The 14,572-nt window shown below is 34.6% G+C and overlaps 2 protein-coding genes and 1 long non-coding RNA gene across 3 annotated transcripts; all 3 read right to left on the reverse strand.

Moving 5' to 3' along the window:
- Window positions 1-957: 957 nt before the first annotated feature.
- On the reverse strand, window positions 958-2,950 carry LOC133782401 (chloroplast envelope quinone oxidoreductase homolog). Its single transcript, XM_062221706.1, has 4 exons — window positions 2,473-2,950; window positions 2,093-2,234; window positions 1,923-2,014; window positions 958-1,811 (listed from the first exon to the last, which is right to left on the reverse strand). Exons 1-4 carry the CDS (start codon window positions 2,548-2,550, stop codon window positions 1,116-1,118), a joined length of 1,008 nt encoding a protein of 335 aa, XP_062077690.1. The 5' UTR covers window positions 2,551-2,950; the 3' UTR covers window positions 958-1,115.
- A 3,168-nt stretch (window positions 2,951-6,118) lies between these two features.
- Window positions 6,119-9,416, reverse strand: LOC133782411 (UV-B-induced protein At3g17800, chloroplastic). Its single transcript, XM_062221713.1, has 2 exons — window positions 8,963-9,416; window positions 6,119-7,309 (listed from the first exon to the last, which is right to left on the reverse strand). Exons 1-2 carry the CDS (start codon window positions 9,316-9,318, stop codon window positions 6,520-6,522), a joined length of 1,146 nt encoding a protein of 381 aa, XP_062077697.1. The 5' UTR covers window positions 9,319-9,416; the 3' UTR covers window positions 6,119-6,519.
- Window positions 9,417-11,779: 2,363 nt separating this feature from the next.
- Window positions 11,780-13,300, reverse strand: LOC133787169 (uncharacterized). The gene is made up of 3 exons (XR_009872700.1): window positions 13,162-13,300; window positions 12,520-12,588; window positions 11,780-11,989 (listed from the first exon to the last, which is right to left on the reverse strand). It is a non-coding gene; the product is annotated as an uncharacterized LOC133787169 (long non-coding RNA).
- Window positions 13,301-14,572: the final 1,272 nt, after the last annotated feature.

Consider the following 14,572-nt stretch of genomic DNA (forward strand, 5'->3'; position numbering starts at 1 on the left):
ATGAAAAATCAGAAAAGGTATGCGCAGTACTGTTACAAAAAATAAATTTGAACCAATATTAGTGAGTACATTTAGGTGGAAAAGGCGAAAGGGATATATATACATCATATTAACTCAAATTTTATAGTGACCCGTTAAATTTTCAGTTCTTGAAAGAACTATGAATAAGAAATCTTATTGATGAGAGCCAAAGAATAGTTACAAACCCAAGTATTCGAGAAACTTGGCAAAACTCCCCGAGTAATCTTGCCTAAACAGTGATCTAGCTAGCTATTTATAGGTTCAATTCTACTAACAACCTTTTTGACTAATCTTACTTAGTGACCAATCAGATTAAGGGTTTGTCACATCAGCTAGCCTAATGGCAAAGTAACTAAACATACAACAATTAATAGGTGGTCCAACATCAGCTTAATTACTCTTCTTATATAATCGATTTTATCAAAACTGCACTCTCTTAATCACCCCTGTAAATGGAATTCTAACTAGTATTTATAAGAACAAAGCTTTGTTCCTTTTTTTCAATTGCAGCATCAACATTTAATTTGATTCCCCTCAGCATGAGGAGTATTGGAGCATTGTTTGGTAGAACATATCGACTTGAAAAACAAAGGAGAAGAGGTGAAGGGTTTTTTTGCTTTTTGCCATGCAATTTGACCATTTTGTTCAAACCATAGCTTCTCTATTTTCTGCTTTGGGCAAGGAATTCTTTAGTGCTGCCAGAGAAGCACACATCTATTTCAACTTAGCTTCGTACATTACTTATGGTGCCACACACCTTAAGTTGCACAATAATACTTCTCCAAATATTTGGCTCCCCTACAAAGTTCCAATGGTCTACTAGTCTAAAAATTTCAATTTTCCCTTCCATTTCCATCTGTTTGGTAACACAGAATTTCTTATTGAAAATATTTTTTCAGCAATAAAATATCAGAAATTTGAAGAAGTGCCTTAAGAAAATGAGCCCCCACCACCAAGCTCTTAAAATCTTCTATACCTTATTATTACTATAAATACTTACTACCAAGCAGGACAACCATGGTCCTCACATTCAAAAGCCATTCAAATACATAACAGTTACAATGCTAAGATAAATAATCTGAGTCCACTACTACCTAAGGCTCCACAATGATTTTCCCAGTAGCATGGCCATCAATACTCTTGGCCCAAGCATCTTCAGCCTTGCTCAGTGGATACTTCGAGTCAATCACTGTCTTGAGTTTTCCTTCCTTCACCAAATTCACAAGATATTCTAAATTCTCACTCTTTGTATTCACGAATATAATTGGCACTAACCGCTTCGAAGAGAAGGTAAGTTTCTTGAGAGAAAAAGTCCACAAGGAAGCTGGCCCTGGAGTGATATCAATAACAATCCCATTCCTACTAAGATTAGGCTCAAAAGTGGACCAAGGAATACCCGTCACACAGTTGATCACAGCATCATATTTTCGACCCGAAGGGCTTTTCAGAGCTGACCCTTCAGGGGTCTTGTAGTCAAGAACCTCATCAGCACCTAAGCTCTTCACAAACTCGATGTTCCGGGCACCACAAGTGGCTGTGACATGTGTGTGCCCAAGCTTTGCCAATTGGACAGCATAGTGGCCGACACCACCGGAGGCTGCAGTGACCAAAACGTTCCTCTGCGCCTGGCCAGTTCCATCAAGGTCAATCCCAGCAATTTGAGTGAGTGCCTGGTGCGCCGTGAGGCCAGAAATAGGCAAGCTTGCAGCTTCGGCTGCCGAAACTTGAGATGGCCGAGCAACTGTCCAGCTCTCGCCAGCCACAACAAATTCAGCTAGTCCACCTCCATTCTGTCATAACACAATCTCATCATATCACACAATGTCCAATGATGACACTTGTTGATGAAAAATTATCAATTTCATCTATGTTTTATATATCAAAAGAAAAGGTTAACTCACAGCATGGCTTAGAGTAGCTACAACTTTGTCACCAGCTTTGAATTTAGTGACACCATGTCCAACCTCTACTATTTCTCCAGCCACATCAGTACCTGTGATAATAATAATATATACATAAATATATATACAAATATTGAATTATGTATAAAGAAAGAAAGAGATATATATACCAGGAATGTGGGGGAATTTGCGAGGGAAAATGGGGCGCAACATGCCTGTCTGAATTTTCCAATCAACTGGATTCAGAGCCAATGCTTCCACTTTAACCAAAACCTCATTCTTCTTTGGAATAGGCACCACAACCTCAACATCCTGAAACCAATATATTACCAAAATTATATCCTTTTAGAAACCAATATTGAAAAGGGTACTCGGCAAAATGGCCTATTTTTTAGATTTATTTTGTAATCTGGTTAGTTTTGATAATTTTTTGGCAAATGTTCGGGTCGAAATTTTAGATAGAGACTATTTTACGAAAAAAAAATTCAAAATTGATCTAAAAGAAGAGGGCATTTTTCACCAATCTCTATTGAAAAAAGAGAAAAAAAACCTTTAAAGCAGTAGCAGAAGCTGTGCCACAGTGATCATAGTGAAGCGCATGCATAAGCTTCCCTGCCAAAGATGCCATAAGAGCAAGAGAAACTAAGAAAGAGTTGTGGTCTGGTAAATGGTATTGATAACCATGGCATGGTCCAAGATATTCCTATATTAATTATTTATAATTACATTTATTAATTTAGAGATGAGTAGTCTGTAGACCACAACAATAATTAAGGTAAATCAAATCATGAAGATTAATTAAATACTAATTGAGTTTTGAGTATAGCTAGGCTAAGGAGGACTGAGTCCACTTAAGAAGCTGTGATTGTTTTAGGAGGAAACAAGGTCCTTTATATATATAAATATATTTATATAATTGTATAGTTAATTATAGGTAAGTATTTTATTGTTTTTATTTTTAAAATAAAAGTCTTCTATGAATATTCCATCTTCCTTAACGTCATCTTCGTGTTCTCCAAGTCTCCAACACAATAAATACTTACATATAGGGTGTTCCAGTTTTTCTCCTTAGATTTGAATATGACGAAGAAAAAAAAAACCATTGCATTATATTTGCACCCTACAATTATATATAAATAACCATTAATTAAAAAAAATCATTTTTAAAATTAATTTTAACAATTTTTCTCAATATATTTATTTTTTGACTTTTTTTTGGTTAATTTCAATAATTTTATTTTATCTTGTTTTCATAATTTTGTTTGAATATTGTATAAAAAAAAATTCTTTCTTTAACAAGTTGTTATATTTTTTTTGTTTTAATTTAAATATTAAATATATATTATTTTTATTATGTATTTTTTAGAATATAAAAAAGAAAAAAATAGAAAAATGTGACCATAAGTTGATAAAAATATATATTATATATTATATATTAATTTTTAATAAAAATAAGGTGTTTTAATCAAATTTTGGGTGCAAATATAATGCCCTTTTAGTAGTGCAATATTTGTTAAAAATCTTTTTAATTTTAAAGAAAAGTTTTGAATCATGAATACCAATTTAGAATAAAGATTGTGACACAAACTTTTAACATCCAAACAATTTATGAAAAATTATATCACATAAATATAGCTAAATACCATGCAGTTGACTTTCTTTTTTAAAAAAGCTCTAATGTTTTGATAGATGCAATTTGGTGATTTGTTTATATAAATTATCCAACATTTCTTTAATTTTGTTTATTGTAACGACAACACAATATTAGAAGCCTATTGGGTAAGAAAAGTCAACAGTTTTCATATTACTGTCAAAATTAAAATAGTAATCTTTTAGTTTAGAAATTTACATTAGTATTTTGTTGTGCATTATAAGATTCAAGAGATTATCATTTCTAAAAATCTGTTAGTTATTAATATGGTGTTAATAACAAAATGCGCTTATGTTTCTAATAATCTTTTAAAAAATAAACAACCATACTTATGTATATTTGTGAGTTGAACATTTTTCTTTTAAATCATAAAATTGAATACGATATACTAACATACCAATATTTTCTCCTTTGTAGACTTTAGTGCAATAGCCAATTAAATCATAAAAACTCAACACCATGCATAATAAAAAACTATTCAATTCATAGTGGAGATAAGTTAACAGTGAAACATGCATAATTATAACAAAATCATATACAAAAATCTCTTTGATGCCATAAATATATATATATATATATAAAGTAGAAAAATCAGAAAAAAAAAACCCGTTAGAAAAAGAAGAAGAAGAATTAAATCTCAAGAAGCAAACTGCTCCTTAACATATCCTAAAGCATCCAAGTAATTGCTCCACAAATCTGAGACAATAGTAGAAGCCATCTCAGAGAAAACTTGGACCAATTCAGGCACATCTTTGACCAACCCTTCCAAGGAGCTTCTGGTTTGGTCCATGAGCCCCATAACACTGGAGACAGCACCTGAAGCTGACCCAATAACACCTTCTTTAGCAAGATCAAACGACATAGAAATTCCTGTCGTAATTGCTTCCCAACCCAGCTCCACGAAGTACTGAATGAACCCCTTGAGACTCTCTGCCACTTGTTCCAACAACCCTTTGGCGTTTTCACCTGGCACTTTCAGTGTCTGGATCACGAACACCAGAACATAAGCTATGGTGGTAAATAAAATACGTGTTACAAAATATGAGACAGTGCTCACCAAAAAGAAGATGGTTTTGAGAAGTAAAACAGCCATTTTTTTCTTTCTTTTTTTTTTTTTTTTGGATTTTCAAGGATCGGATGAAGAAAACTTGGCAAGAACGGCAAATAATAAGATGTGAATAGTATATATATATATATAAGAATATATGTGAATGAGTGTACAAACTTTTGAAGGGATTGATTTGAGGGCCTCAAAGTCGTTGGTCTTTTATTTGTTTTTTTTTGGGGGGATTACGTAATGAAACCGTTGAAACTGTGTATTTAAATAGTTTGTGTGTATAGTATTATTATAAAAGGAGTAGTTGTCGTATGCTTCATCTTCATAGAAACTCACACTATGATTTACCATCTACAATGGTGGTCTTTTTAATAAGACTAATTGCAACAAAAATTTATATTTAATTTATTTTTAAATGGACTACATTTGGTGGAGGTCTTGACTTGTAACCGGCCAAGCACTTAAATTTAAAACAATTGGAAGACCCTTAATATTGTTTTTCCTATACAAACATTTCTGTGGAATATAATATTTAAAAATTATGGAAAAAGAAATACTTACAAAGTCTAGTCTAGTAGTCTACTCTCTGGTCTGTACACTATAATTTTGTATATTGATATTATTTTATGTCTATCTCGAACTTACCATGAAAATACACATGTAACCAAAAGCTGAGTTAAAGTAATCAGGATCTGATTACCAAATTTCCAAGTCTTGGGTCTTTTTGGGATTTGCTAGATTATTGCATTTTTAAGAAGTTTGTTGGTCAGTGTATTTTACTTTTGGAGTGTAGAATTAGACCCCTATTTGGGGACTGGAACTTAACCTGTCTTAATCAGGAATTATTGACTACGCGTCTTGTAAATCCCAATCTTGCAAGGGAAACCAACAATAAACTTGTACGAAAGGGTACTTTAGATTGCAAAACAAGCAATTTGTCTATTAACATAACAGATTTTGTGATTTTTTTTCTTCTTTAAAAAAAAAAAAAAAAGCATTTTTCTGTATTTTTTTATTTTTAGGAAATTTACTTATTTGGTATTCTTTATTTTTGTAAAGTATCGTTTTGGTACTCTCTATTTTCAATAATACTCATATGATACCTCGTATTTTGAAAACATAAATATTTTGTATCATAATTGATAAAATTTTGTCAATATGACCAAACTGTCAGTAGTTATATATAATTTGTACCTCGTACAATTGAGAGTAATTTGAATAAATTAATAAAATTTTATTAATTAAATATGAGTTTAGGGTACTAAATATATACGATTTCAAAATACAAGTTACCAAATAAGCATTATTTGTAAATATAATATACCAAAATAATACTTTGCAAAAACAATGAGTACCGAATGGTTACATACCCCTGTCTCTATTATTTTGTTTTAAACCATTCATTAATCATAAGTTTATTTATGCATTTAGACAATAAAGTTTAGTACTTTCCCAAACAAACAAACAAAAAAACAAAAACCTAGCCAATGCACCAAAAACACAGATCTGATTTCTCTTATTGATTAGGGAAAAAAGCTTAAGCCAACCCTCAGTCAAGGATCTTAATTAAACACATCACCAGCTCCTACTAAGAACCCTTTGTAATTAGCCATACAAGCAAAGTGGTGAAGAGAATAGAATTCACATTGGCAGGATAATGAGTTTAGAACCACACACTGAGCTGGTGCCTCTTACTCTTAGTCTTGGGCACATTATGCTTTAAAAACTATATACTAAAATACTCTGTACAAGGGTAAATCTGCGAAAGCTCTCCTTCAACGCAGAGTCCAAGCATGGCGAGGATCGTTCTATTTACACAAGTGAGCTCCTCAAAGCATCTCACGGTCATGGCTCGGGTTTTGTACAAAAAAGGCTCTTCTTTCCACCAGTCAGTTCTCGTTTAGCTTATAGACAGTGTTGATGCATTCCTCTGTGTCCCAAAGAAACGATCCAAAAGCAACAGCCTCTAACACCAGCCTCTTCAGGCTCGAAAATGAGGTCAAGATAACCTCGTCAGCCTCGAGTGAGCCAGTTTTCTCATCCCCAAAAAGAGCACGACTGTGATTTTCAATCAAATTTGTGGCCTCCTTAGACTTCAATTTTGCACATCTCTGTAATGTCTCAGGATCGAAACCCATCACGTAACACTTCAAATCATCAACAGGCTGCTTCTCCTGACTGGTTAACCCTAGACTCTGTGACTCGGATCTCATGCTGCTGATGCGATAAAACAGAAGACTTTTTATTCCATGGTGCTGAATAGAGGCCCTCTGCCTTGGGGGAAGATCTTGGCTGTCTAAAGCCACACATTGCTCTAATTGGAGCCTCAATAGAGCAGACTTCAAGAAGTAGCCATATAAGATGGAGGACACATATTTTCGGCGAAGTGCAGATCTAGCAATTGTTGTGATTGCCCAGTTGTCTGTGACACTAGAGTTTGCTCTCAATCCAATGACTGCAGCAACATGATCCCTTATAATCTGCAAAACATCAAAGCTGTAGATTGATTCAAGCTCCCAGTCTTTTGAAGGCCTTATCTCCAGTCTTCCATTGTATATGCATTGGGAAAGTTTTGGAACCAAAGGAACTTTGATCTCAGAAAATTTGTAGAAGACTAACAGATACATGATATCCTCAACTGCAAACTGGCATTCCTTCTCCTTCATTTGAGCGATCCTCCTGAAATTTATAAGTACTGTTAGAATAAGAATTACATGTCTACATTGTAAGTTAAAACACACAATTACTCAGCCCACCAAGTAATTCCATCATTGATTCATCTGCCTCAAACCTGCTTAAGATGCTAAAGCATCACTACGCAACACTTCACATTCCTGGACAATATCCTTGTCAGGGATTGACTGTCCACAAAAACGTTAGTCAGCATGGCTTAAGCGTTAAACCCTGCTGAAGATCACCATTATGTTATGCACTCGTCAAACTATAAGGACATGTAGAATGAAAACCATAGTATCATATAGATCAAAATCTTATCTTCTTTCAATATAACATGCATCTGTAAATACGGTACATAGAGATATCAGGTGCCCCGGACCATGCATTGTACACAGACGGAGCTGATCAATGATGGAGTCAAGACTGAGCCAATAACGTCAAAAGAATTTATATTAGTCATAATGAATTGGGTGTTATTAATAAAAAGGAAACGCTTGTTTTAGAAAGCCATCCTAGCAACATATGGGCCCGACCCTGCAGGACAAGGGGCATAAACTGTGCAGGGATGGGTGACCACAGTCCTATAGGACTACTTTTCGGAAGGGGTGAGCTGGCCCAGACTGGCCATTTTGACTAGTCAACGGGCCTTATAGGTAAAAAGGATATGCATCTGGAGTGACCACCTGATATTCTCTACTTGGTTGTTGGTAAGAATGCAATTCGATTCTCTTAACTCGCCAAAGAAGAATCTCAAAAATCAAGGGAGTCATTAAAAAAGTCCCTCATCATTAAAGAGAGGATAATAATCACTCTAGGCAAAAGTCAAACCGAAGTAAAGAAAACTCCAGTAATTCAGCAGCATCACAAAGGTAGATTTGTAATTTTTAACGAAAATATTCATAAGAAGCTGAGCATGAACATGGTTGAAAACTGTAAAAGTCTATCTTTGGCCCCAAGTAAAATACTTTTACCCTCTTTATTCCCAAAAGTTATACTTTTTCCTACCGCGTCCTCTGAATCTTAAATTTAGATATTCTACTACTCCGAAAAATAATATTTTTTGTAGATTAAGTACACAAGTCATTTTCATCTAGAATACTGGACAAAAAACAACAAACTTGAATCATGTAATAAATGTTCAATTGATTTCCATCGCTACACCTACACAACATTTATACGAACTTGGGAGGTAAAAATCAAAGCCATCCAAGGCTGCAAAGTTCACATCATTCTCTTGTATTGTAGAGTGGCATTTGAAGATCCCAAAAGCCAACTTTGAATTTTGGGATTCAATTTTACTAATATATTATTCTTCTAACGTGTATTATATGAATAAATATGAAATATTAATATCTTTTTGGGTTGTAAAATATTCAAATAAAAGTGAGGGGTCAGACTCAATGCATTCTATTGCACTACTTAGAAATAGTTAAAGCTTTTAAAGGTTCATTGAATCATAGTCATATGAGTATGAGTCAGAATCGTACCACAAAAAAGAAAAAGAAAAAAAAATCTCAACATCATGCCCAAATTCAATCAAAATCACAGTAGTCACATATGAATTCCAAACACTAAACTTGAGTTTCACATCACAAATATTAACGAAAATTAAAATTGAAAAATCACATATTTAAGAGATTCAAAGTGTTTTCTCACCTGTGAAGGCAGGCGTCAGGGGATCCTGCGGTGAGGACCATCCGATTGAGAGCGTGATCTCGATCATCAGACAACTGCTTGAGTTCATCGGCAACGGCAAGGTGAAACAGCTGCGGATGATTCTGCAAAACGCCGATGAGATCCTTCCCTGCCGGGGTCCGCGGCTCCAGGGGCGAGTTCAGGTTGCTGAACTGGCAGTGGCTCGGGCCAGCGCTGGCGATGACCGTCAAGGGTCTGATTCTGAAACCAGAGGTACGGAAATTGAGAGTGGACTGTCGTAACAAAGAATGGCCAATCGAGGGCTTCGGAGAGATGGAGAAATTGGGGATTTTGTGGTGCGAGAGACAAGCGTCCATCAAATGTTTGTGAAAAGTCCTCAAAGAAAAATCTGAAAAAGCAGAATTATGATTGGGAAATGAAGAAGAGGAGATATGACAGTGTTTTTGGGAAGAAAGAGCCTTTTATATGTTACATTACATGATACACACTAGCCTTAATTGGATAGGGTTTAGATTTTTAAGGTGTCTCTTCTCCTTGTTCTTTAGTAATTGAATGGAATGAGTTAACGTACATCGCGGACTACAATAATAACTGTGCAATCGGTTGTTGACTTGATAAAGTCAGCACTATCGACGGTGGAGATTTATTTTAATTTAATGTTTAATTGGATAAGGCTTAAATTGATGAGCTGGCAAAGAGAATGGTACGGTGTAGTTAGCACACGATAACAGGGTATCCACGCCTACCAGATATGGATTAGCACGAATTGACGGGATTGGGTGGCTCCTTTCCTTTGTGGGTCTTCCACCAAAGCATCACTATGTCCAATTATTATTATTTTAATATTAATATTTGTTTTTTTATTATTATTTTCTTGTTTTTTGGTTGGTTTGGGGAAATGCCGTATTTGAATTTGATAACTAAAGATAACTCTTTTTTTTTTTTTTTGTAATTTAAAACTCTTAGAGCTCGTTTGGAAGGTTGGATTGGATTATTAGTTAGATTGGACTAAAATATCTTAGTACTATACTTTGTTTGGTGCAAAGCAGGACTAAATAAAAATAAAATAATTTTTTTAATAAATTTATAATTTTATTAAAATAAATAGTATAAAATATTTAATAAATTATATAATTTTCAATAAAAATAATAATTCTTAAAATCAAATAATATTTAAGAAAAATATTAATGGTGTATATAATTTAATTTTCACATTTTAAATTTAAATGTTATAAAAAAACAATTATAATAGATAAGAATTTTTTTAAAAAAATATTTCAATATAATTTGATGGCAGACAAAATTTATTATTATTAATTTTTTTAAACAAAAATTATTATTTTTAAGATTAAATTTTTCTAGTTATAAAAAAAACAATTTTATGGTGTGGCTAATATAGTCACAAATTACCTTAGAAATATGGGTTAATATAGTCTCTTATATAAGGGACTAAGTAAAAGTGTGGGACATAATTGTCCAATCCAACATTACCTTAGAAATTGTGCGAACGTGGAATTGGACAAATTTGTCCCATCACTTAATCTAGTCCAATGGTCCAAACGGGCCCTTATATGATAAATTTCAAAAAAAACAAAAAAGAACAACTCTCATATGATTTTTTACAAAACAAAGATATTCTTCACATTTATTGTTCACTCGTACTATTTGTAGGTTTTGACTAATAGCATTTCCTACTTTTTTTCGAGATTTTTTTTACTTAAGACATGTTTGGAAGACGCTGTGTAATTATTAAGCTAGGTAATTATTAAGTATTAATTACATATTCTACTAATTACTCTATATTTTTAAAATATAAAATGTGTTTGGATATTAAGTTACTTATGAATTTCTATTGTCATATTTAGTAAAAATTAGTAATTATACAAAAAAATAATATCATGCAATAATATTATTTAAAATTAATACTTTTGTGTAATTATATTCAATTCTCATGAAATTCTATGATAATTGGAGAGTGTAATTGGAACCCCTCAATTACTTTCAATTACATAGTTATTGCATAATTACATAGTCAGACAAACACATCAAATCGAGTAATTACTCTTAATTACACTCAATTATAATTACAGGGTGGTTTTATAAATACGCCCTAAATGTTTTCCAAACATTATCTAATAACTAATCACCAGTGCTCGAGATTAACCTTCATTGATAAGCTTGGACATGAAGTCTTTTTTGTGTATGAACACCTTCTTGGTAACCACTTGTTGTATCTATATTTGCATGTATTTTAATAGAAAAAAAATTATAATTGATAAAATAAAATGCTGTATTGGTACATCACACAATTTTTCATACATGTGGGTGTCTTAACCCTAATTTCTTTTAAGCTAATATTTATTGTTGTCGTAGTTAACCTTCTACAATTTTTTTTTTTTAAAAAAATTAATGATTTATAATGCCAAAAATAGAGCACAAATAGTGCATGCATAATTATTTTTTTATTAGCAAGTGTGAAGATGGTAATCTAATTTTGTAAAAATTATTAAATTAATTTGTCAACTTTAGCTAATATAGAGAACTAATGTGATTGGAGATGCTCTTTTCAATTCTTCTAAAATAAAATATCCAAGTTTTTGTTTTTCAAGCTAAATGCAATTAACTTGACTTTCTATTGCGAAACATATTTTATATAATTTTTCTCAAAAAATATGTAACGCCCTACTTCCTTAGAGCCGTTACTGAGTGAGTTTTTAAGACAAAACATTGTGCAAAGAACTCGCTAACCAAGGTTTTGAAACAAAAGTGTGACTAATTAAAAGTTAAGGCTGTAATCTTAGAAAATGCGTCGTTTCATTAAAACTTCTATTATTAAACATTTGGGATCCCAAAATAAGGTTTGAAAACTAATCACATCTTGAAATAAGGTTACAGTTTGAGAAATCATAGATTATTACAGCCATTTACGAATAAACCCCCAACCAAAGCAGTCGGGCAGGCCAAACATGTACGCGTCGCTTCACGCTCTCCGTACTCATGGTTGGTTGACTCAGTCATTGCCCTTACCTGCAACACAGAGCACCCGTGAGCCGAAGCCCAGCAAGAAAACTCATGCAGAACATAACATATGCAATGTATACAGTTTATCATAACAGATAATCCACAAATAAACAAGTCAACCATTAGACTAAGCAAACACGGCCATGCCGCCCCAGGACCCTTACGAAAGCCCTGGGGTATCGGTTCTCACCGTGAGGATAACTCATGTATCCCTTGGGTCCCACCCTGAATATAGCATCCCATGTGCTAGGTGTTACTTTCGGCCCACGGCCGCCCCGCCCTACGCCGTACTCGGCCCACGGCCGCCCCGCCCTACGCCGTACTCGGCCCACGGCCGCCCCGGCCTACGCCGTACTCGGCCCACGGCCGCCCCGGCCTACGCCGTACTCGGCCCTTGCCGCTCATTTCATCATAATCACACATATAGTACATTCGAAATAATCATTCACACACATCATGATTCATTTAAGGTTAAACATTTGCACATAATACAATCTGGGGCCATGCCCTAACCTCGGGTGTTATAGTTTTCTTACCTGCATTCCGAGCCTCCTGATGCACCAAAGCCGCGAGCACGGTCCTCTAGCACGAGCCTCTCAAAGAACCTAGTCACAACACACAAGAAACATCCCTCATTACTAACCAACCCAAAACCACTTCCCGGGACCAATCCCACACTCTCGGGACTCCCAAATTCCTAAAACAGTTCATCGGAAACATCCCCCGAACCCCCGGAGCAAAAGCTGAAAAATGCAAATTTTCCCATCCTGAAAAAGGCGTAGCGCCGCGGCGCTACCCGCAAGGGCCGCGGCGCCCAGCGAAGTCAGGGAGCTCCTTGGCTGCAAACAGCCTCGCGCCGCGGCGCCCAAGAACAGGGCCGCGGCGCTCCTTCGCGAACCCAGAAAAACTGGGTTTTTCCCCTGCATTTCCTCAAGCCAAAACACTCCCAAATCAACCCAAACTCACACCCAAGCCCCAAAACCAACTCAAGACTCCAAATAAACCATCCAACAACCCATAACATTACCAAAGACATCTAAACACCCAATCAAATCCCCAAAATCCACATCCTTGATTTCAATTTCAGAAAAATAAAAACTCAAACATCAAACTCAACCCATGCTCAAATTCTTAACCCATAACATAATCAAGCCTTAAATGAGTATAAAATTCCTTACCTCATATGGGGAATCCATCCCTAAGCTTCCTTCATCTCCTAGGTCTCCAACTTCTCCTTCTCTTCTTCTTCTTCTTCTTCCTCATGCCCTAGCTTTTCCCTCTCTTTTCTCTTCTCTTCAAACTCTTTCAAGACCAAAATGGTTAAGCCCCAAACCGTGTACCCCATAAAACCAGCTGCCATTTATCTAATTTCCCAGCCAAATGACCATTTTACCCCTCCTTGCCTATCATTTCCCAACTAAACCTCAAGGGCACTTAAGTCCTTTTACTTCTATTTCATTTCTACCATTTTCTACCTAGAACTTGTTACTCTCAGCAGTAACTAATGGTTACCCAGGTTACTAAATCTCCAATAACCATTACCCGCTAAATCTCAATTTAACCTTAAAATTCCCGAGGTACCCCTAGGCTCCTCCCGAGCCGGGTATAGAAATCCCGTTGTGACTCTGAAGTTAACTAGCTCTCTAGGACCGTCTCGGCACGTGCATCACAATAATAAAACCACACTCACGTGGTACAATTCACAGAATACAATTATCACATACCAATACCGTTATGCCAATCATGGCCACAATTACAATTATGCCCTTCTAACACGATCCGGGCCTACATGCATACTAGTAAACATAGTCATACATCTCAGTTAAACAAATAGCCAAATAACATGCTTTAAATCATAATCACGCATTTAATTCATAAAATCACACATAAACCCCAACCTGCCCTCCTGGCACACTAATCAAGGCCATTAAGCCTTATTAGCGAATTTGGGTCGTTACAAAATATATATTATAATTTTTGTTTTCTTTAATAAACAAGCATAACTTCTTTATTTGTATTAAAAAAAATATACAAAATAAATCATCTTACATGTTGTTGACAGAATAAATGGTAATGAGAAAATTATATTTATATAACAACATTTTCATTATTATTTTTTTTTTTTGCATGAATCCACTGCTCCTACCTCTGCCGCCACGTGGCTTACAACCACCACCAAACACACCACTGTCCTTCATCTTCTTATTTTTTCTTAATTTTTCTTATTTGGATTTTCATTAGTGTGATTTTTTCAATTAAGTTTATATAAATATATATATAGGGAACGACTACAACGCATCTTTTTTTTTACCACTGGTGCATCATTTTCTATTTTCGGTACCTGAATAGATATAATCCCAAAAAAATTTATATGACGGTATACATTGTAGGTATTTAGAATATCCTGCAAATTTTCAAAAAATTCTGAATAGTTTACGAAGCCGAAAACAAAATTCAAACTGTCAAATTTTACACGCGTACACAAAAAAATAGGCACGCGTGCAACAGACAGTTTAGACTCTGTTTCAGTACCATAATTCATTTAGAATTTCTTGAAAATTTATAGGATGTTCTAGATAGTTATAATGT

The sequence above is a fragment of the Humulus lupulus genome, chromosome 1, assembly GCF_963169125.1.
Source record: "Humulus lupulus chromosome 1, drHumLupu1.1, whole genome shotgun sequence".
NCBI classification, from domain to species: Eukaryota; Viridiplantae; Streptophyta; class Magnoliopsida; order Rosales; family Cannabaceae; genus Humulus; species Humulus lupulus.